This window comes from Jatropha curcas, chromosome 8, assembly GCF_041381405.1.
Source record: "Jatropha curcas cultivar XTBG-Jc1 chromosome 8, XTBG_Jcur_1.0, whole genome shotgun sequence".
Lineage (NCBI taxonomy): Eukaryota > Viridiplantae > Streptophyta > Magnoliopsida > Malpighiales > Euphorbiaceae > Jatropha > Jatropha curcas.
Window position 1 is genome coordinate 7,231,175 of NC_143158.1, and position 23,914 is coordinate 7,255,088.

Here is a 23,914-nt window from a genome sequence, read left to right on the forward strand (position 1 = left end):
TTCACCGATTTGCAAATCAATATGATTAACTAATAAAGTCTTCCGATGAGAATTCAAAGTCAATCATGTTAAAGTTCTCATAATCCATTTCGTTTAATTATTTATACCGGCTCATAGTTGATAATATGTTCGGCAATATTAATTGTTTTAGTAGCTGTTAGTTATTTCAATAGCTGTTAACCATTTGTATAACTGTTTAGAGTAAAAATGTTAGGTAAAAATAGGTATTCGATTAGCCGTTGAATTTAAAATGACAAAAAAAGATATTTAAATATAAATTATAAAAGTAAACTATTTATATATATAAAAGAGATAATTCATATAATGTGTTATTATTTTTCTGTCAAAAGAATGTCAATCTATACTGTAGTCCAATTGTATAAATTGAAATCATTATCAATCATTATCATTTTTAAAATGATAATACAATTTTCTCACATATTCCACTATTAATTTATTATTAAATTATTTTATTTAAACTTTTTATATGTTATGAAATACAAAATATATTTTTTATATATAATTTTTTTTATTTGCATGGAGTTTAGGGCGGAGTTTGGAGTGCCTAAAACTTTAGAAATCAATAATTTTATTTCGAATTGGTAGGGTTGAGTTCCGCCCATTCAGGCTCTAAGTTCTTAAGCATTGCTCAACAAAATAAAGGCATTTCATAATCCTTTAAGATTTCATAAATAATCTATTCTCTTCAACTTTAAATATTAATATAGCATTCAAAAGACTCGAACCAAAGAAAACCCGAGCCAACCATTAGCAGACTCGTAACTAGACTCTGAAACTGCCTATAGCATATCCAAATCCATTTACGCGGGGCCCTCGAATACCTTCCCTCCCTAAACTAACCGCCTTGTGCCCCTTTTCCGTTCTCTATTTCTTCTGCGCTAAGCAAAATCACTTCTCATCTTCTCTTGCTCTGCAACAACAAAATCCCTAGTCATGCAAGAACCTGAACTCCACGATTTGGCGGACGACGCTGACTACGCTGCTTCTATCCAGCAAGTAAGCCCTCAATCGATCGATCACACACAAATTACTGTTCAGAAATGATGAAATGAAACACGTTTTTATTCACTCGAATTTGCTCGATTCAGTCGCGAATTCGAATTTGTGAAGTTGTTAACATTAAAATGGACATTGATCTCGTGAATTTGCGCCGGCGATTTTTGGCTGTGTTTGTAGGGATCAGCAAGCGTCATGGTAACGAGCGATAGCAGTAAGCGAAGCACTTCCAGTGAACCGGATGGCGCTGAAGTGGTGTACAGGAAGGATAATGTTGCGATTCATCCAACTCAGTTCGCGTCCGAGAGAATTGGTGGAAGATTGAAGCTGATTAAGCAAGATACTTCTCTCTTTATGGTAATTCCTAAAAAGAGAAGTTTAGGTTTATGCATATTTTGCTTCCTTTTACTTATGCGGGGTGTCTGATTTGGGAATTTATTTCTTTCTCCTTCTGCTTCTTCTTTTTTTATTTTTTATTTTTTTGATTTTTGCCTATGATGCTAGACATGGATTCCATACAAAGGGCAAAGCTCCAATGCAAGGTTGTCTGAGAGAGGTTGGTAGCCTTAAGCTTTTGTTTTGTTAAATTTATGTGAGCATTTTTTTTTTTTTTTTTTTTTTTTTTTTTTTTTTTTTTTTTTTACTAATGCGGTTGCTGAATGTATGTGCAGATAGGAACCTTTACACCATAAGGGCTGTGCCTTTTACAGACGTGCGTTCCATTCGTCGACACACCCCAACTCTTGGCTGGCAGTATGTAATTGTTGTTTTGTCATCAGGTATAACATGCTAATTCTATTAGCCAAGGCAGTGCTGTTTATGCAGGCTTTGAATGGGTCTCAGTTGAATCATAGGTGATCATTAAATCGTTTAATTCTTTGGTTGATATTACAATTAAGCATTATATATATATATATATATATATATATATATGGTTGTTTCACTTATTTGTATTTATCTCTAGAATGAAATTACTGGAATTTATAGACCTTCGTACCAACCTTTTCATACACATAAGAAATGAGATTGCGTAAAAACTAAAAAGAAATGGTGATTTTCATTCTTTTCATTGTTTTGCTATGGCAATTAAATATATGTTGCAGGAATTGACATCCAGCAGTCACCTCTAACTGTAGTTACTTTTTATTACGAAATACAAAATCCTTTCTTTTCATGTTCAAATTCCTGACAACCTAGTTGCTTGGCTACTTATAGCTGGAAACTAATGTTTCTGGGTGCGCAAATAAATTTGGAAGTTAGTCTTTCTATAACGACTATCTTTCTATTAATTTGAGAGTTAATCTTTGACAAGTAAGAATTGCACCTGTTTGTGTTAACTATTATTTTGTTCCTATAGTATTTGATTAGATGAACTTTGTTTCTTTCAAGCATTTTTAAGCTGTTAAAGTACTAGAACCTTTGAATTGTAGATGCAAAATTAACTTTTATATAAGACATTTAATTTAATTGTGGATGATCAACTCTACTAAAAGGTACTGATATTTATTTGATAATCTGTGCATTTATTTTAATTAGATGTTTTATGGTTTAATAACCAATCCACTCCTTACGACTTCTCACATCTATAAAAAGGAGTTATTTTGCAGGACTTGCATTTCCTCCTCTTTACTTCTACAACGGGGGAGTCAAAGAATTCCTTGCTACAGTCAAGCAACATGTTTTTATTGTGAGGTTGGTTATTGTCTTAGCTTCCATTTTATGTTAATTCCCTCTCTAATATCCACATATATAGATGACAGGTGGGCGGATATTGATTAGTATAACTATATAAGTGTACCTTTAACACGTTGAATTTCCAAGTTGACATACGCTATGCAAGTAGAAGGTTTTACAGATTGAAAACATTGATTTTTGTTCTGTACCAATTGCAATAGGGTTAGTTGGAAAATTTCAGAGCAAAAAATTAGGGCAGTTTTGCAAAGTGCGAAGAATGAACCATGATCTTGCATAGGCTATGAAAAGCCTCTTCTTGTTTTGCCTATGGCCTTATAACCTGGTCGCATATTCTCTCTTACAGTTGTGGGTAGGAGGGTGTGATTGGCAGTTCCTGAATATTTGGGTTTGTGAGCACATGTGATGACAGAAGAAAAGAAACTGTTTACTGTTAAGTAATTAAACATAGGAGAAAAGCCAGTATGATATGATGATTTAGCATTGTTGTATTTGCATGCCTGCATTCTTCTTCTAGGCATTATGCCATTCACCTATGGAATTGAGTGTGATATTCCCCTATGGGATATTGCATATTTCATCTATGTTAACTTGAGACTTTGACTTAAATACATGGTTGTTGGAACGTGAGTTTGGGTTCCGATGCATGAGGGGTGGGGTTCTCTTGTGTTTCCCATGGAATTTTGATACTATGTCGATACTGCAGTAATCACATATTTTAGGATGTAGAATAGGACTTTCTCATTTTCTGCACAAGGTTTGAACAACTGCTTTTGTATTTGCTTTTCTACTGGTTGATTTCTTCCATCTTCTATTTCTATTTCTCTTTCCCTCTCTCCTTGTTGGGGTTCTGGTGGTTTTAAGTTTAGAAGCCAGGTTCATTTTAAGTCTGTCCGAGTGGAACCTCTTGCTAGCTTTCCATGCATTTCCACTCTGCCAGTATGTGCCCTTTGATTTTTATTACCTGACTAAAAAGAGGAAGAATGTTTTTTCACAAGGTTGTAATATCACATTAAGGCTGCTTTAATCCGTAATGGCTTTATCAATCATGTTGCTAGATCATTCTTAATGTGTTCCCTATTTTCTTTGCTTCTTTTGATTGTACATATTAATTTTTTTTTCTTAAATTATTTTTTCGGTGAGGTTCAAAAAATTTTTTACTTTTACATTTAACTCTTGCTTCTTTATCATTATAGATGTCATTTCTTATAATTATGTATTACATATACAGGTCATTGGAAGATGCAAATGTTTTTCTTGTCAATGATTTTCAAAATCCATTGCAGGTGAGCATAATTGTTTGTATTTTGTTTTTTAATCTTTGGATAACTAGTAACTGCAATTACGTGAAAATTATTGCTCTGTCGAAGTCGTTAATCACAAAATACTGCTTTTTAAATTGGATTTGCATCAGATATTGGTTTCCACTAGCTTGTACTTGTTCAAAAATTACCAACTTTGTTTATTTTTTGCTGCTAATCAACATAATTGGTCTACATATTCAAACTTGTAACTTTGGTTATTAACTTGTATTTTTCTTTCCTCACTTGCTGTGTTTTATTCGGGTTTATAATATAATTACATTTTGTAGAGAACATTGTCCTCTTTGGAGCTGCCTAGGGCTGTTCCTATTGCAAGTGGGCGATCTGCATCTACTTCAGCAGTTGAGTCTTCTTCTTATGAAAACCAAGGGAAGGATGATGGGGATATCCACAATGGAAGTTCCAGCATTTCTCAAATTGGTGGGAGGCAAAGGCAAAAGAGTAATGATCCTGCTAGAGATCTTTCCATCCAAGTGTTAGAAAAATTCTCTCTTGTAACTAAATTTGCCCGGGACACTACTTCACAACTATTTCGAGAAAATCACAACAATGGGTTAGGTTCTATGGACAGGAAAAATTATAACCATTCTGCTGTTAATATCCCCCACAAGACACCACCGGGCACAGAGGAAGGTCCTATTGAAAGTCCTGTACCCTCTGATCCTATTGAGGTAACCTTTTGTATCCTTGGGAAATCACGCATTTAGAAGTATCTTGAAAAATTATATATTACTCCCTTTGTCCCATAATAGTAATCTAGTTTAATTTTTCACGGAGATCAAAGCAAGTTTTTGAACAGAGTATTTTTGTTAGTCTATTCCTCAGCGTACAGTGGTCCCAAAATCAGCATGAACTATGTGGAGGGTATTATTAATAAAATAATCTTTCGACTTGTTGACTTTTAACCAAAATAGGAAAGTGGACACTTAATTTGAAATGTTCTATATTAGTGATTTGGACTATTATTATTGTGGCAGAGGGAGTATTTGGTTAGATGTTTGTGTATGTGAGCGTGCGTGCCTAGGCACCTACATGTGCTGCATATATGCATACATCTGAGTATTTATTATCTGTATTAGGAGTTCACGTTCTTTCATAGATTATAAAAATTTTTGTAGGGCTATGGCAATACACTGGATGATATAGGGACACTAATTTGTTGAAGCTGTAATTTTTGAGAGCTGACAAAAAAGGCATAACCGTATGGTCACAAGAGTACAGAGTGAATATACAAGAATAGTTCAAGCCTGCAGGGCACCTTATCTATCATCTTTTGTTTAAAGTAAAATTACGACAATCATTTTCTAGTCATTAGTGCTCTTCCTTCCTCCTCACTATCTTCTACAAATTAACCTTATGCTGTTAGCTTTAGAGTTGTTAGGATTGAGTTGGCTTTTTGGTGGAAAACTTTAGTATCATTGATTGGAGTATTAATTTTTCAGTTGGCTACCTTGAACTCAATGTCTCAATACATTTTCTCTTATCAGCCTTCAGGGGATGGTTGGTGTTTTCATGTCTTGTGATGACATATGAAGTTTTATCAAGTCAGCTTATGGAGCATATGAGACACATGAAGTTGTATCAAGTCAGCTTATGGATCATATGAGACGTCAAAATCCATTAGTTTTTCGGTCTAGAGTCACATTTAGAACTTTTTCCAGGATTGTTGGAATTGCTTGGATCTGTTGCCATATAACTTTAAGGATAAAACTGCGTTGTTATTATAGAAGTATCATTAAAAATTTTTAGTTCAGCTCAGGCTATCTTGAGTTATTTTAGTCAAAGAAAAAAAAGAAAAATAGACAGATTAAACTTCTATTCCAGGGCAATCTGATGTAGACCTCCATTCTTTTTAAACAGAAATACCTATGTAGGAAACACGAACATGGTGAAGAAGCTGCCACCAATGTGGGACCTTTTCAGCTAATCAATTTTAAGGAGGTATAAAGAGGATACTTGTAGTTCGCTTTAGTTTCGGGCTCATTTCTTCCCTTCTATTTTATTTTTTTCCAATGTGAATATCAGTTTGTGACTGATATATAGCGTTGTATGATTTTCTGCTCATCTAATAGAATGTTTAACATTTGCTTTCATGCCTCTAATCTCTACGATAACTTATTTAAATTTATATCATGGTCAACTAAGATCATGGTCAACTAAGTTCATCATGTTATGTTACTGTCTTGTACTTTGATATATCATGATTCTTGATCTTTCTGACACCAAGTTGGAATAAGAACAAAGGGGCTTGCATGAGTGGGAGGTAATGCGATAGTTGCATTGCTTTATAAAAATTGGTCCTCTGGTATTTTCATATTAGGTCACAAATGAGCATTTGAGCTAATCGAGCTAAGAATTTTCTATCTGGAAAATTTTGGATGATAATAGCCATAAAGGTTTAACATAAACCAGATTTCTTGGGAACTTGCATGCCATTTTGTAATTTTTTCCCTTTGTTGATGACTAAATACAATAATTCTTTTGACCATGGAATTAACATTTTCCACATCCTTTGGCAGTTTGACAAACTGACACTTGTGTGGGGAAAACCACGACAACCACCTCTGGGTTCTGAAGAGGTAAGTGCTCTCCTTTGTGAAGAAAAATTCCATATCAAGTACTGAATACCAGGTTTTTTATTTATGAACACTTTATCTGGGAAATTCCTGTCAATTTTACTTTCTAGCACTATTGTTCATTCTGCTGTGATTTTTTTATTTTGTTTCTCAATCATTACCTTGAACTGAACCTACCCGTAATTTATTTGGGTCTTTATGCTGACAAATTTTCTTCTGGTTCTGCGAGCATGTTCATCTTATTCCCTATTGATTTTAACTTTGTTGAGTCCCAGGGTAGGTATGCATATTCCGTGTCAAAAACTATAATTATTATTTTCTTTTGAGTAAAGTTTGAGCGTAACGAGCTGTCCATATGGTCTAATCTTGGTATTTTTCCGTCAATTATTTGATTTGACACTAAGATCCTCGAACATTCTTTGATGAGATATGCTTTTTTTTCATAGGCAACTAGCACTAGAAAGTTGATCAGGAGTATGCACCTGTAACCATGAAGTTGTCCTTGGCTTGAAGTGGTTGTTTTAACTCTGTTTTGGTGTTATTGTGATATACTGGATCTTATTTTTTAAGACTATAGGCTAAAGTATTGTAAGTTCATGGGTTATAAATCTCATCCTGATTAACCGTGTTCTATTCCACAATAGAGTTTATGCTATTGCTATGCATGAGCTTTATGTTAAAGAAGAATTTCTTTAGTAGTAATGACTTGTAAGTTCTTAAATGTGGTTTGTCAAGTTATCATGTCTTATTTCTTAATAGTTTATTTTATCTTCAGTGGGCTACTTTTTTGGATTCTGAAGGACGAGTTATGGATTCCAAAGCTTTAAGAAAGAGAATATTCTATGGAGGAGTTGAGCACACATTGAGGAGAGAGGTCTGTTTTTTGTGATGTGTGAAAAACTATGTTAAGAAATTTACTTTTGGCTTAATATCAGTCTCATTCTTAAAACTGTTGATAATGATTGTAGGTTTGGGCATTTCTCTTGGGATACCATGCATATGATTCAACATATGCAGAAAGGGAATGCCTTCGTTACAATAAAAAGTTAGAGTATGAAACCGTGAAGAAACAATGGCAGGTGTGGTGAAATTCTTGGTTTATTTAATGCTACATCGCTTGACCCATGTGGAACTTGCTTGTCTGTCTTTGAAGGTCTTAAGGGTTATTTATTGTGCTTTTCCTTTCTAGAACGGGAGTTTTCAGTTGCCATCTTGTCGACCTCTCTCTGGCATCAGCCTTAAATTTGCTTTTCTTTATTGCATTGGTAGTCTTGTTTTCTTCATTGTTGTTTGAGCGAATTACTATTTAGTTCCTATCATACTGTGAAATTCATTAGTCTAGACTTCTATTTTCAAAAATTAATTTAATAGTCCCTAAATTTTCATTCCACCAAACATATTATCTTTCGGTTAAGATTTTTTCTATTTTCTTTTGGTCAAAGTGAAGTTAGTCAACTCAATTTTAAATTGCGAAATTATCCCCAATCTACTCTCCCATTTGTTCTTCCTCATCTCTCGAAAAACTTAAATTTGCAGTATCCAGAATTCCCTGTTCAGTATCATAATTAGGTTTGACGGTAATGGCCCGTTCACCACGGTTATTCTTAAAGTCATAAGAACTCTGCTGCAAATAAAATTTAATTGAAGAATCAATGGTTACAAATAAAATATGCAATCTTTTAGCTAGTAAAAACATAAAGAATACAATATTTATCTTACATGTTAATAGATCAATCAAAGAGAAAATGCTATAGACTTTTTACACCTTTGAAGCAGCCACATGGCACTTGAGAGGGCTGCCAAGGATGCTATATTATAGTTTTGTAGATTGAGGGGGGTTATATTGTTTCAAGTAGGTTGTAGTTAATATTCGAATAAGATTATCTTTCACATTATTCGTAAGTTTTGTTATTGGGTTTATTTGGTGGTGGCAGGTAAAAAGAAAAAATTGAAATTGGGTCAAGGGTAAAATTGAGATTTTAAGTAAATCTAATAAAAAATCAAGCGAAAGGGCTAAAATGTTTAAAAGATAAATTGTAGAGACTTATTAATTAATTTTTCAAACAAAGGTCCTGACTAGTATATATCCTCTCTCTCTCTCTCTCTCTCTCTCTCTCTCTCTCTTTTTTCTTTTCATTTCCACTTTAATTTCTGTAACATGTCATTTGTTGCCTGCCCTTAATAGTTGTTCTGTTTTGCCTTGTGACTTGCTTCATTTTGGTTCTAGCTAATGCTATTGCATTTGTTTTTTTAAGTAGAGTGATACACATGATTTGTGTTGTTCAATTTTCTGACCATGTTAACCTACTTAATTAGATGCATAAGAGAATCAATATTTGTGGTTAACATAGATTGGATATTATCCCTTTATATGAATGTCATCAAGGATTGTATTTTCAGAGTGGTAAATTTAATTAAAGATTTTTGATACAGGATCATTGGGACCCTGTGTAGATATGTAGGGCCAAAACAGAAACTAGGTTGGCGAAGGTGAAAAGGAAACTATAAATTGGATTGAATTTTTTTTGTTGTTTGTGCACTTTCCTGTGCCAACCTCTAAACAATTATTGAAAATTAAGGTAATTGACTGTATATGTATTCAGTGCACTCTCCTTTTTCTTTAGGTTCATTAGGAGTGCATACTGTAGCCTTATTCTATTTGGGGATGCAAAATGTTGTTGTAAGATGACTTAAGTTTGGTATGAAATTATGTCAGGACAGCATATGCTTGTTTCTCCACTGAATAAGCGTTCCTTTGAGACTTAATACATACATGTATTTCTACTTCTGCCCTTTTCTGCAGAGCATATCTCCTGAACAGGCAAAGAGATTTACAAAATTTAGGGAAAGGAAAGGCCTTGTAGACAAAGACGTGGTATGTATACTGTTAGCACATTTGTAATGATACGACCAAACTTTTACTTCATTAGATCACTAATGCATGCGATTTTGAGTTAATTCTGTTACCTGTCTCTGAAGGTGAGGACTGACAGATCACTTCCTTTCTATGATGGGGATGACAATCCAAACGTGAATGTCTTGCGTGATATTCTATTGACGTATTCCTTTTATAATTTTGACCTTGGCTACTGTCAGGTAATACTTTTCTCATTACTGGTCTTTCACAGAAATATAGCTAGTTTTACTTTCCATAATTATGAAGTCTTATGATTTTTCCTTTCATACTTCTTTTCTAGAAATTTTTTGTTCGTGCTAACTTGGAAGTATCATATAATATATATACCATTGCATTGTAATTGGTTTGCATCAAATAGATGCCATATCTTAAAGCAATTAGATTTTGTAGGTAAGTTCTAGAGCTTTGCAGTCCTCTCCCTCCATTGTTTTTCACTGTAGTGCCTTTTGTCTCTTTGTATCATGTCGAAAACAATAAAAACACTCTGCTAGAATTTCAAGTTCTTTTGGACTTAATTGTACCTTAATGCTGTACCATATTTTTTTTTCCCCAAGTAGCATCAGACAGTTTTAGCAGTTCAAATATCATTAATCATGTGGATGTTTCATTCCTACCTGTTTGGGTAGTTAATTAGTTGCTTCTTCACTTACATGTTTTTTTTTTTTTTTGCCTCGTCTCACAGGGTATGAGTGATTTACTCTCTCCTATTTTATTTGTGATGGAGGACGAATCAGAATCATTTTGGTGTTTTGTCGCATTGATGGAACGCCTTGGACCTAATTTTAATCGTGACCAAAGTGGCATGCACTCTCAACTTTTTGCATTATCTAAGGTCTCTCCCTTTCTGTATCTTTTACTGGTGGAAATCCACATTATGAGCATCTCTCCTTTCACTCATGCTCCACCTTGATGTTTAGATCTGTTTGCTTTAGGTCAGACAATAATAAGGCTTTTTGGCTTGATTGATTTGATTTATTTTGGCAGTTGGTGGAGTTGTTGGACAGTCCATTGCACAACTATTTCAAGCAGAATGATTGCTTGAATTACTTCTTTTGTTTCCGCTGGATTCTAATACAATTTAAAAGGTCAGATGGCCGGACTTCCTTCCAGTCTTTCAAGATGCTTGTCTTTTTCTTGCTGTTGCTAAATACATTCCTGGTGTACTTTATATTGATTTATTGCTTTTACACTATAACCCATAACTGAAATATGGTTGTCTTCTGCGCTCATTATTTACTAACATGAAAATAAATAGAATCAAGAAAAATGAAAATGCATTAGTATGATAAACTATAAACTTATTCTGCTACAGTTCGCCAAGCATGCTCCCAAAACCTTGGAATTACTTAGTGCTAGCAGACACGCAGAAATCCTAATTCTTTTTTTTTTTTTTTTTTCTCTATCATTTATAAAATTAATCAGGATGTAACCAACTGCCTTTCATTATAATAACATATTAGGTAAAATGTTTCAGAAGTCTTTCTGATGTCAAAATTGCCACTTCATACATCCTTGACTTACTAAGATTTGTCTTTCGATGCTAATAAATGGTATGCATAATTCTTGTCTTACTTGCCAACATTTTATGTTATCTGCTATTGTTTAAGACATTTCTTACACCTTTCATTTGATCAAACAGAGAAGCCAAAAGAGATTCTGTTCCTGTAATTATAACTGATATTTCAACTCTTGTTATATATTTTCAGGGAATTTGAATATGAGAAAACAATACGTCTATGGGAGGTGTTATGGACACATTATTTGTGTGAGCACCTGCACTTGTATGCATGTGTTGCAATCTTGAAGCGGTACCGCAACAAGATAATGGGAGAGCAGATGGACTTTGACACTCTCTTGAAATTTATCAATGAACTTAGTGGCCATATTGATCTTGATGCAATCCTCAGGGATGCGGAGGCTCTGTGTATATGTGCTGGTGAAAACGGTGCTGCTTGTGTCCCACCTGGAACTCCACCTTCATTGCCTCCTGAGAATGAGAATGGTTTGTTATATACTCAACAGGATGAAGGATTGTAGAGGCAAAGCCATCTATTGGCATGATTAATCATCTTTGTTTTCTGAATTTTCAATGGATATATTATTAGTTTTGTATATTTGATATTCAAAGACAATTGTTGGTAAATATTTCATTAATCAACTCATTTTACTATTTCTATCATTGATTTCCTTTAAATTTCCTATGCATTTCACTCCGGGAGAGAGTGGTTGGGATGGGGATGATAAGACCGTGTCAGCGCGTTTCATGTGAATTACTGTTTCATGTTAATCTTGGGTTCATGTATTGTTTGATTGAATCTCTGTCGTGATGTGTCATCACTATTTAAGCTACTTAGTTCTGAGGATGTTACTTTAACAACTATGGGACTTGACAAGTTCGTGTCTTCTATCACCGTTTCTGTCAATGTGGAAAGTGGCCGTCTTTTGTTTTATCCTTTCTCTGTGTTGTGCTGAGAAGGTGCTTCGCTTTGGCCTTGGAGCTGCGGGACACTTTCTACGATAAGACATATTGGTTTATTACCCTTAAGCCCTCTTGTTTCTTCTGTGAAGATAATATGTATATGCATAGACTAGAGAAAGAAATGCATTAGTGTCAGTGATAAACATTATTGTTGTCTGGTTAGTACACAGCACTAATAATTTATCATAAAAAAAAAAATTTCTCAACAGTGCAGGAAGGACAGCATATTCAGTGTTAAATCCTTGGAAAAATCACTCCAGCAACAAAACATAGAAGTGGTCTCACAAGGTGGAAAGAGAACGTGTGAGAATATATGAGAAAACTATGGCATCAATGATTGCAGGTCTGCATGTGAAAATATCTCCTCGCCGTTATAGCCGAATGATTCAAACCAAACAAAGGAATCCCAGTAAGCTATGATAGGCTCATCATCAAAGAAAAATGCATCATTATTGCTTTGCATCATTGGAGATTCAATATAATAGTTCCAGCTCTGTGCATCTTGTATCCAAGTATCCGTAACAGTTCTCTCTTCTTTCTCCTTTTTCTTTTCATCTAACTCTTCAGGGATACTCTTTGTACTTGAGCTGCAGACCTGAGAAATGCATTGCCTCTTGGTCTTGTTCTCGTCATCATCACCAGTGCCATTGCCATTGCCATTCTGGTGGATGTTTGAGTCAGTGCCTTGTCTTTTCCCAGGATGGCATCTCTTGTTCAAATGGGTATTCCAGTAGTTCTTCACTTCATTGTCGGTTCTACCGGGCAGTCGACCAGCAATAAGCGACCATCTACAGGTACGAAAAATAGATTGCAGATCTGCTTCTAGTTGGAATGCTTTATAATCTGTATATATATTGAAGACTATATTATTACTAGTAACAAGGGAAGCACTTACCTGTTGCCTAGAAGCTTATGCATCCTAATAATGAGGTCTTCTTCCTCTTGGGACATCCCTCCACGTTTAATATTAGGTCTCAAGTAATTCTTCCATCTCAGTCTGCAACTCTTCCCGCCCCTCATCAAACCTGCAAGGACAATCATACATCAAAATTAGCCTAAATCCAAAAGCTTCTCTATTGTGCATAAATAATACCTGATTTTTCAGACACGGTAGCCCAGTTGCCTTCTCCATGAGTCTCCACATAATTCTTGAGTATTAAGTCCTCCTCTGGTTTCCACAAACCTTTCTTGACCCGTGGCTTCACTTGTTTATTCTCCATCTCTCTTCTTTCTTGCTGAACTCTCCAAAAGCTTGTGCGTGTATGGTAAAGAAATGTGAATGTGAAAGGCTTTTATATAGAAAGGAGACTTGTGCATGTATTGAAATCACACACTTCTATGAATAAATACAAATTACCTCGTGTATAGGATACACTGTTTACACAAATTTAATTATAATCCCAAAAAGGAATTGAAGTAGGGGCCCTATATTCTGTTTCTCTTTAACTTTTTCCTGGCGTAACCTTGCTCTATATGGAAATAAACAATAAAAAATAAAAAAATAATTGAAAAGTGATGGGAAATTCCAGTTCCACTTTAGTTGCTTTGTCTTGCACTAGATTGGATTCATATAGAATACATACATATAGGGCAGTACCCTTCAAAAATAGCAATTTTGACCAAATATACCTAATTAGCCATGTATCCTACGTTTGTGATATGTAAGTACTTGGTCCTTTTAATTTTCACCGTTGTCCTCCTCAACAAAACAGCTCCAATAAATAATATTTTACTATTTGACTGTTGGCTACCTTTACCTTAATTTATTCTTTTAGGGTTTGAACATTTGGTTTGGATAAAATTGTTTGGTTTACTGTACATAACAGTTAGTCCTAAACTTGTGCAGTTGGCCAAATTCCAGCTTAGAAGAAACTTCATTTTCTAATTCACAATTTTAAAATTTTTAGTCACTGATGCTTTTTTTTTTTTTTTTTTTTTTTTTTTTTTTTTTTTTTTGTTATTCATATTTAGAACTCATTGTAAATATGTATGTTATTTCATCAAATATTTAATTTTAAATTATGTGTATAAGAAATTACTGAACCTGAAGCTTAACTTGGAATTCATAATTTGATACGGCTGAGTAAATTTTTTTTTCTTTGAAGAGCATTTAATTAGTCATTTTTAACATTGAGCATATGATTTGATATAATATTGATTTTACACTTAAAACATAAGCTTAAAGTAATCATTTCAAATATCTAATTTTTCAAAATAGATAATGTTTGGCTTGTAAACTGCAACAAAAGAATAGATAATTGTACAAAAAATACAATCTAATAGTAAATATATATACAAGATGAATCAAGTTCAAAGTCTCATTTCCAATTCTTAAAAAAGAAATAAAAAATAGTAATAGTTGATCATAATCTTGATAATTATTTTAATGTCTAAAAGAAATGTTAATAAGATTAAGAAGAGTCGCAACTCCTAAGTCGTGTTCTAGCAGGTAGAAAAGTACGAAAAGAGTGGAAATGCGTAGTGACTCTAAAATAGAGAGTGTCGTGAGAATTTGCTGGGGTCGTACAACGTCTGCTCAGCTAATGTATTTATACTGTCTGTACTGTATGCGTATGTGGTGCTAATGCTTCATTGTCCTCACTTTTGGTTTAGAGAGGCAATGATTGGCGGATAAAGCCAAAAACCATCATACTATTATATCTAGGCATTAGTGTCATATCATCTCATTATCATGCGATGCACATTTCTTTTGTTTGCTTTTTTATAGTATTTCTGGCCCCCCCATTTCAGGCATTCTTGTCATGTCAATCTCATCATGCAGATTTATTTTGTTGGTTCTTTTTATTTTTCTGTTCTTCCATTCAGCAACTATTCCGCTACTACCTAAGTCATAAAGTGCCTAATGCACTAATTTGCCTTGAAATTCGTTACTTTCAAATTTACGGTAATCTTTACCATTTTAATAATAATTATATTTTTATCAAAATAAAATAATTTTAAAAGTGTTTAATTGCCATAAACTATAAAATTCTCCTTACTTAGCTAATGAACTTCTTGCTCTTACGCTTTGTTGGTTTCTTAAGAAGCGAACGCAAAAGCAACTGCTGTAAACGAAAAGACTTATTGCACTTTTATATTTTATTTTAACGAATAGCATAGTTATTACTAAAATCTGATAGTATAAGACCGTAATAGATATTATAGTGTAAATTTCATGGGCAAATCTATAGTGATTGTATAAGCAACCAAAACCAATCATAGTAACCTCATTGTCTCACCAAAAGCTCTTGTCTTCTTTTATTAGTGTTAGTGGCAATTGAGTGCCTTTTCTTAAGATAATAAAATATTTAATTAACAGTACTAATAATCATCTGAAATGAAATTAATCTCGTAAATAGCAATAAATTTAAAACGAGATTGATATAATACCAGAAAAAGAAACTCATGAAAAAAATAAAACAAGACTTGCATATGTTTCAAAAACAAAAGTAAAGGTAAAAGCACAAATTATTAACTATGTTATTTTTATATCTAATTAGATAGCTAATTGATTAGCCAAGTGAATTCTACATTTTGAATTCACTTAAAACCAAATGGAATGCTAACTATTCCTTTTTCAGAAGTTTATGTTCCATAATAAAAATAATGACCCAATGGTTGCGAATTATTTCCTGTCATTTTTCAGTAGAGAGAGAGCTACCCAGCACAGCATCACCAACCATTCAAAACCACTCGTAGGAGCGTAGTGATGATCCTTCTCTCCAAATCATTTACCCGTCATTATTTCTTGACAGAGTTTGTTATTAGCTCTTCGGTTACAGTTATAAATCAGCTGTTTAAAAGCAACTCTGAAGTGTGAAAGGAGCTTCCGCAATCACCGTGCCCTCTTTTTGATTAACGATAATGATTTTATGTTGACGAGATTTTGAACTTTTTATATCTTTTCTTCAAGCCATTTTCATATCTATTAATTATCTTAAAAGCACTAATTTTATATTTTAGCATTGAGGAGAAGGGTTTTTTTTCCATTAAATTCACAAATTTAAAAGGAGAAAAAAAAAAAAAAGACTGTTTGATCCTTGTGAATGGAGAAAATTTTGATTGCGATTTATCTTATAGGTCTGATCCTTGTGAATAGAGAAAATTTCGGTTGCGATTTATCTTATAGGTTTGACGTGCCGCAAATAGCTATTGAAAATCCTCTCAAGCATCTTAAAAAACAAGTGTTAATCCTAATTAGTGAATAAATTCCTACAAGGAAATATATATATATATATATATATATATATATATATATAAAAGATGAGGATGAATAGTAGAAATTGCAGGGGGTGTTACCAGCTATTGCCACTATATATTTAAAGTTGTCAAGTCAGTAGTAGTTTGCAGAACATGAGCAGTGACTAGAAAAAATGAAAAAGAGAAGCAAGAAGAAGGAATGCACGCATGGAAAATGGACAAATCGGTCGATTAGAATCCATATAAGCTTTCCGCTTTTGGTCTAATTCTTCAATTTCAATACGCATACAGAAACGGTGGGAAAAATAAAGTAATTTATTAATTTACGTTTACCGATAAACTATATATATATATATATATATATCACTAAAGCTGACTGCAACAAAATTTCTCTCTCTTTCTGCCCGGTCTAAATGGCTTTAGAATCCCATCAAGCACCATATCATTTGCTGGTATATGTGCCATTGCCATATATGTCTTCATTTAATACTGTAATTTTCTTAGCATATCATAAACATTACATCCTACAAAAGAAAAATTCAACTAGATAAGTTGGGATAAAATAAAAGAAACACGTTTTGAGATGATTTGGTTATGTCCTGCATAAAATTTATGTACTTTGACTCCGGAAGTATGATAGATTGATAATCGAAAGTGCATTAAAAGAAAGGAAGTAGGTTTATAATCATACAGAAAAAAGTTGTTTTAAAAGATCTAGTACTTTTCAACGTTCATACGGATTTTATGATCAAACTTTTAGCATTTTGTAACTGCAACTTGCAATTTAATTTTTATGTTACCCATAGAATTTAATCGTATATTTGTAAGTTGAGGATTAATGAAATATTTAAATTGAGTGTAAACGTTAAGGAAATAATATTGGTACCTATGAACCAAAAGTCATTAAAAAATGATGTTCAAAATCAATGCTACAAAGGAAGAGCAATCGGAGATGCATAAGAGGAAGAAAGTATCAAAAGAATGTGATAAGCTAACCAACCAAGTTATAATACTTCCAGTCAACAAAATTTTTGTAACTAACACTGACCTTGTCTATAACGTGGAAATCATGCACACGTCCGGAAGAAGAGCTATAGCTATACATTTAGAGCTGGCCGGCTCTTTTTTTAATATTTTTAGTAGGATAAATTACTAATAAGTCCTTGTGGTTTAATGGAGTTAACTGCTTAAAATATACGAAAGTGTCCTTATAGTTTAAAACCATTTAACAGTTTAGTCCTTCCATCCTAATTTTTATGATTTGCTTTTAGTTGTTGATTTGGATGGGGATTTTGGAAGTATGTATTAATTTATTAATAATAATAAATCACTTTTTCATCATTTTCTAAAAAAAAATTTTAACATAAATGTTACATTATAAATATAGTTTTATGTAATAACAAAATTAATAACATTTTAAAGTATGACGTAGAAAATTAAATATTTACTTAAATTATTTACCTATTTTATTATGAATTTTCATTAAAAATATGTTTTTTGAAAATTATATATATGTATATTAATTTTAATAATAAAAAGTATTTTTCTTAAATGAAAACAATTTAAAAATATAATTTTTGTTATAAAAAGATTGTGGAAAACAATTTAAACATATTTACGAATTTTAATTAAATTTTTAGAAACTGAAAAATTATTTTTCAATTCTTTAAATGGAAAATTGACAAACTTGCACATAAAACTCTATTAATATTTTCAAAAAAAAAAAAATTTAGCTTTCTATAAGTAAATATTTCCATCATTTCTCAATCTATCAAATTGGTGTTAGGAAGGATTAAAATTTTTTATTTTTGATATTGCCCATATTTAATTTTTAAAACTCCAGATTGCCCTATTTATATTTCATTTCATTTCTTCCATTTGTATTAGTAATTATACATTATTATTATTAATAAAATTAATTATGTTTTAGCATAAAGATGGACAATAGAAATAGAATAAAAGGTATTTTCTCCTTTTTATTAAAAATCAATAATCAAAAAGTGTAAATTTAGAACGGAAAGACTTTTTAGTTCAGTGGGAGCAAACAACTAAGATACATTTATCTTTTTTTTCTTTCTCAAAATATAAGAATTAAGTAGTTAATTTCATCAAATCACAAGGACGAAATGGTTATTTACCCTTTTTAATCAATATTCTTACATTCTGAATTATTTCCAACTTTTCTTTTCTGTGCTTTTATTTTTCCAGGAAAAATCAGACTCGGACAACTCTTCCCAGCTGAAGGTGAAAGCATCTGTTCGTCCACTCCAATCAAGCCCTAACCTCTCATGTCAAACTTTTTTCCTGCATGCAAATTTTTAGAACTTGGTTATTTTGGGTCATCTTGACTGTACAGAAAGTAAAAAGTGAGCTTTTTCACCTGAAAATATAAAATGATTTTTCGATGTAAACACTCCTATTAGACAAACTAAAATTAGGGTTGGGGAAAAATTAGAACTACCAAAATCACTAATACAAAAAAAAAATAATAATAAATAAAAACAGTTTAAAAATTTATTTATTGAACCAATTGGGGTATATTAAAAAATTTATGTTATAATTTATTGTTGGATATTGGATATTCTTAATTAATAAATACTTTTGCATTTAAACTTTCATTATCGCTTGCAATTAATTCTGAAAAACTAAAAATAAAACCATATCGAATATGTATATGCACATGTAAGTATAATTGACGTGGTCATATAATCATATAATAAAAATATATTTTGCAGGAAAATGATCACAATTAAAGATATTTTATTTTTGTATATGAAAGTTCTGCATAAACAAACTGATAAAAAATGTGGAGATCCCATAGATTGAACCCTGCACCTCTTACACGTAAAGCAAGCACTCTACCATTTGAGCTACATCCCCATTACCGTCAACAAATTAATAAAAATTACAAGTAACAACAATTAGATATCATTGTATACAAAAAATTATCATGGCAGCCAAATAATATATAGGTGAGTTGTACTTTTACAGAACCCAATTATAAATCTTAAGGTTCTAACAGGTCAATATTCTTAATGTGAAAAAAAAAATTCTGAAAAAGAACATGAAATATTCATGGCAAATGGGGCCAGGTAATTTTCATGGGAAGCCTAAGACGAGGGTAATATGGTTGGAGTTGGACCAAACCCAACCTGGCATTGCCACTCACTTATCTTTATATATAGAAACAGAAACCCTTTACTTAGCTACATAGCGACCATATCTGACACTATCGATTTTCATGGTCCACTTATTAAAATAGGTTCAGTTGGACCTACTATAATTTTTATTTATAATTTAATAATTTATTAGTCTCATTAATCTCTTTTAATTAGTGAAATTAAACAGAGCTCACTCACTAATTATGCTTTGTGCCATAAAAAGTTAGACCCATCCCATTTCGGATTGATCTGCGTTTGGCCTTCTTTAGCTTCCTTTATTCTGTTTTTTAACCACGGTATTAGTAAAGCTCAACAGAAATTATAAATAATATAATTAAGTAGATTAAATTCAGATGAACAAAAATTATAAATAAGAAAAAAAAAAACATAATAAGATTAAAAGCTTACAAATTATAATTTTAAATTTATGGGTGAGAGATTGAATTCAAACGTTTATGGAAGAAACTTCCTAAATCACAAAATCCAATGTTCAAACAAAAGAACATAAGGCTCTCAAATTAGGAAGACATGATGGCCACTATGATATATAAATCAAAAGAACCCCCCGTGTGATGGAAGCAAATCAAACCATACAAGAATCTGGATTAAATTGCAAAAGCCAAAAAGTAGCAAATCAAACCATATTAAAAAAAAAAAAAGAAACAGAAAATTAAAAAAAGAATGAGAGGTCTCAATCCCATAATAAGTTGCTTGTTTAAAAGTCAATTTGTTGGACCTTTGGAAAGCCTAATCCGACAACGATATATTAAGAGGAGTAAACCACCATCCAACAGTCTCTACTACATAGAATAATACCTTTGTCTCTCAATTATAAAAAAGAGTGTTCTTGAGTCACTTTGCATTTCCAATGTTTAATTCTTTTTTATATTGAATATAGTTTTATTCTTTTTTTTTCAAGTCTTGCTAACTAGATGTGGTCATAATTTGTCTTTTTGCATCTTGTATAAGATGTTGAGAGTTAGAAGTTTCGAGTTCGAGTTCTTTCCACAATAAAAGTTATCACTAATTTGGTAAATGTTACTCAAAGGAGAGAGTTATCCATACTGTGTAGCCTATATATTCTCTCGGTCTATTGGGATTTCTATGTATCAAAAATAAAATTGTATTTTCAAGTCTTATCCTGAATGCAAGGCTAAGTTCAATTTTAAGAATATACTTCTCCACTTCAACCTAATAAATTTATAAATATTTATCTCTATAGGGTTAAACTTTAATTAATAAAATAAAACATTTAGATTCCATTTTAATTGAAAGAAAAAGTTTTGTTATTGACATCCACTCATAGATATTTTTGGTTATTATTTGAGTTATAGAATCTAAATTTATGAATCCACAAATTTGTTTTCCCTTGACAATGCAATGAACCCTAAAACGGGGACCTCTTTGAGATAAAGATATTTTAGAACTCTATATGCTAGAGCTCCCCCATCCTATACTTCTAGCTACATTGAAATCATGCTAATACAAGAAGAAGAACCACTCAATGTGTGTGTGGTAGGTGAAGATTTGTTCACATATATATAATTCTTTGCCATTAGCAAGCAAGCAAATCATCAAATTGACCCATTATCTATGTACTATCAAATCACCAAAAAGACAGGATTCCCCTTGACAAGAATGTAATTAATTAAGGGTTTAGACCACATTAGGCATGACTACAATTTCAGAACTATCGGTTTCGATTTCAAATTTATCAATTTCGATTTTTAAAAAAGATGAAACCGAAATTAAACCACTTTTAAGCAGTTTCTAAGACGCATTCTAATTCGATTTTGTTTCGGTTGTGACCGAAATTAAATAATATATTTAAAATTTTTTAAAATGCTTTTGTAGGTTTCTAGCTTGGATAAATAATAATAAATATTACTATTGAAAAAAATTAAACCAATTTGATAAGAAGTTACTTTAAAAAATTATAATAAAACAAAAAAAAGGTCAGAAATTTCTTCAAGAATATGTTTTTACAGTTTTAAACTAGAATTACCAATTTTAAATTAAAATTATCGGTTTTGATTCTAAAAAATGAAGAACCGTTTCGATTACGGCTTAGAATCAGAACTATTGACTATGATTTAGTGTCGTTTTAACCGATTCGTTTTCGATTAAATTTTGGTTTAAAATCGAATTGTGATGATGCGTGGACCATATAACACGTGGTGCTAAATGAAATTAGAAGTGGGCTTCACGATCACGTGAAGGTGGCGTGCTTCCAACTCAATCTTGTTCAAGCTTCTTGTGACAATGAGACTGTGGTGGTGAGGTTATTTAAAGAAGGCAATGAGACTGTTTGGATATATAGGTTTTATACTATTATTGGAAAGCATGGTTTATAGTGGAAAATGAGACCATAAAACAATGGTAGTATAATTATTTTTTTGTAAGAACCAAACAAAGCATATGTTAGACATAGGAAACATCCGAACATGCATGCATATGTTTTTTTTTATACATATATTATTTTTATTTTGTGTTCTTGTTGTTATCAATTAATTGATTAATTAATTAATTAATTACATGATTTGTTTCCACTTTTGGGGAAGACATGGGAACATCTTTGTTGTTTGTTGTATGGTGGGCAGTGTTGAGATTATCTCTCTAGTTCCCTTGCTTAATTTAAATTAATAAAAAAGGAACAAAAATAACCAAATTATAAATATTATTAGTTCCCAAAAAAATAATATAATTGGTGGGCTATTTTCATATCCAAACAATAAAAAAATTAATAATTAAACTTTAATCCTAAACCGGCTATATTTATGTTTGAATTTTCTCAACTATAATTTTTTTTATCAATTTAGTGAATTAAGAGAAAGATTACCTCCTCCTATTATATACCCTGTAATACTATTTCAGGATATAAAAAAAACCTTTAATGAATTAAAAAAAAAATAGAAACATAATTAAGCAACTAAACATAGTATCTGTCTTTGGAAAAAGAGAATGCCTTTTCCTTTGTGACACTCACTAATACACAACAACAAAATCAGAAACCTCTCTAAGACACGTGTACATGTTATGTGAAGGATTACTACAATCAATACGTGTCCAACATGAAGGGCATTTAGTTTAGTGGCATAGGCCCCACCTTAAAACTTAACTATCAAATCTGTACCTTCGACAGAGGGAAACTTCTTAGCCTTCAATCTTGTGGGTCCGATCTGATGAACTGAACGATATGTCATAAACACGCTTCCACGCGCTCCTGTTATACGCGTGAAGACAACACACTCAAGTCAAGTAGCTTTTTTTTTTCTTTTTTTATAGGTTGTGAGAGAAAGAGAAGACAGGAGAGTGACGTTACCAAATTTTCTTTTCTACTTGTGGGCGTGATATGGATGAGTTGCATCTTTTTCTCTAACTAGATTCCCCTCCAAATCTACTCCGTGTTTCAATTCCATCTTTCATCATTATTATTTTATGCATATTAAAAAAATATTAATTTCACCGTCAGATGAACGGATAAAATGGCATAGATTTCTTTCTTTTAATCAAAATTTTAAATTCGACTTATGGATATTGACGTGGAGTCTTTTCGACATATGGAATCTATATATATTTGAAAAGAAAAAAAAACACATGTTTTTTGGCTGTCAAAGAAGACCGCGGAAGAAGAAAAAGAAAGTAAAAATTGGCATGCAATTTTTTAATAAAAATGGAGAGCCGTGAATGGGTTATACACGGTTCTCTCGTAACCTCTCCTGTCAATAGAGGTAGTGAAGCCTCAAGCAACACACAGCAGAAGAAGAAAAAAAAATGTAGAGAGTTATCTAGTTCTAGGAAGGGTTCCTAAAACTAGGAGAGAGAAAAATAATGAGAAAATTATTATTGGATATTTTTGGAAAACACTTTGAGTGCCACTATTTTTGTATTACTCTCTGTGTACCTACTATTTTTAATAATGAAAGAATTATTCGGAATTTGTCGCGTTGACGTAACCCTAAACAGTTAAGGGTGAACCACGTAAATTTCTATGTGTCGAATTTCTATTTTTCCGCTGCGTTAATTTTCTCTTAATTAATTGAAAGGGCTAAACGAGTGGTATTAGAGCTGAGGCAAGTAGTACCTGAGGCCCAACAAGTGGTATCAGAGCTGATGCCCAACAATTGGTATCAAAGCTGAAGGTTTCGGTAGATCCAGCCAGTCAGATAGCGATACCGGATCAGTGGATATATTTTGAAAATAAATATACCACGATGAAGAGAAAATTACGACGAGTCCATTAGTGCTGTCCGCTCGGAAAGACGTTGCAGAATCGACTTAGTGATAAATAGTAAAATAGTAACTCAAAGTTGATGTGAACAGTACTATTAGCGTTACTGTTGTTGAGGAAACAAGTACGCCCAACACTATTCAAGTATAGTACTATTCACGTGTATAATTACTATTCGAATATATTATTACTATTTATGGTCACTATTTACATATACTACTATTCACGTATCAGAGCTGATGCCCAACAGATATAAAATTCTTTTAAATCCTTAAAAGAGAATATTAATTTCTTTATAAGATCGTAAAAATTTGTGTTT

General features: G+C 32.3%; 2 protein-coding genes across 3 annotated transcripts; one reads left to right on the top strand and one right to left on the bottom strand.

Moving 5' to 3' along the window:
- Window positions 1-835: 835 nt before the first annotated feature.
- Window positions 836-11,703, top strand: LOC105641298 (RabGAP/TBC domain-containing protein). 2 transcript variants are annotated; one of them, XM_012225814.3, is made up of 16 exons: window positions 836-1,017; window positions 1,198-1,374; window positions 1,522-1,573; window positions 1,689-1,796; window positions 2,625-2,709; window positions 3,941-3,995; window positions 4,301-4,702; window positions 5,892-5,972; window positions 6,551-6,610; window positions 7,383-7,481; window positions 7,576-7,686; window positions 9,411-9,482; window positions 9,587-9,703; window positions 10,207-10,356; window positions 10,509-10,609; window positions 11,231-11,703. In XM_012225814.3, the coding sequence occupies exons 1-16, from the start codon at window positions 955-957 to the stop codon at window positions 11,559-11,561; spliced, it is 2,064 nt and encodes a 687-aa protein (XP_012081204.2). In that variant the 5' UTR covers window positions 836-954; the 3' UTR covers window positions 11,562-11,703. The 2 variants fall into 2 exon arrangements, with proteins under 2 accessions (XP_012081204.2, XP_012081205.2); XM_012225815.3 differs by lacking the exon at window positions 5,892-5,972.
- Window positions 11,704-12,100: 397 nt separating this feature from the next.
- Window positions 12,101-13,329, bottom strand: LOC105641299 (transcription repressor MYB5). The gene is made up of 3 exons (XM_012225817.4): window positions 13,097-13,329; window positions 12,899-13,028; window positions 12,101-12,791 (listed from the first exon to the last, which is right to left on the bottom strand). The coding sequence occupies exons 1-3, from the start codon at window positions 13,221-13,223 to the stop codon at window positions 12,326-12,328; spliced, it is 723 nt and encodes a 240-aa protein (XP_012081207.1). The 5' UTR covers window positions 13,224-13,329; the 3' UTR covers window positions 12,101-12,325.
- Window positions 13,330-23,914: the final 10,585 nt, after the last annotated feature.

Excerpts from the sequence above, each read along its gene's own strand:
- LOC105641298 (XM_012225814.3), top strand. The coding sequence starts at position 955 with ATGCAAGAACCTGAACTCCACGATTTGGCGGACGACGCTGACTACGCT. Across the intron at positions 1,018-1,197 it reads ACGCTGCTTCTATCCAGCAA|GGATCAGCAAGCGTCATGGT; the intron begins GTAAGCCCTCAA and ends CTGTGTTTGTAG. Across the intron at positions 7,482-7,575 it reads AGCACACATTGAGGAGAGAG|GTTTGGGCATTTCTCTTGGG; the intron begins GTCTGTTTTTTG and ends TAATGATTGTAG.
- LOC105641299 (XM_012225817.4), bottom strand. The coding sequence starts at position 13,223 with ATGGAGAATAAACAAGTGAAGCCACGGGTCAAGAAAGGTTTGTGGAAA. Across the intron at positions 13,029-13,096 it reads TACCGTGTCTGAAAAATCAG|GTTTGATGAGGGGCGGGAAG; the intron begins GTATTATTTATG and ends TTGTCCTTGCAG. Across the intron at positions 12,792-12,898 it reads CATAAGCTTCTAGGCAACAG|ATGGTCGCTTATTGCTGGTC; the intron begins GTAAGTGCTTCC and ends TCGTACCTGTAG.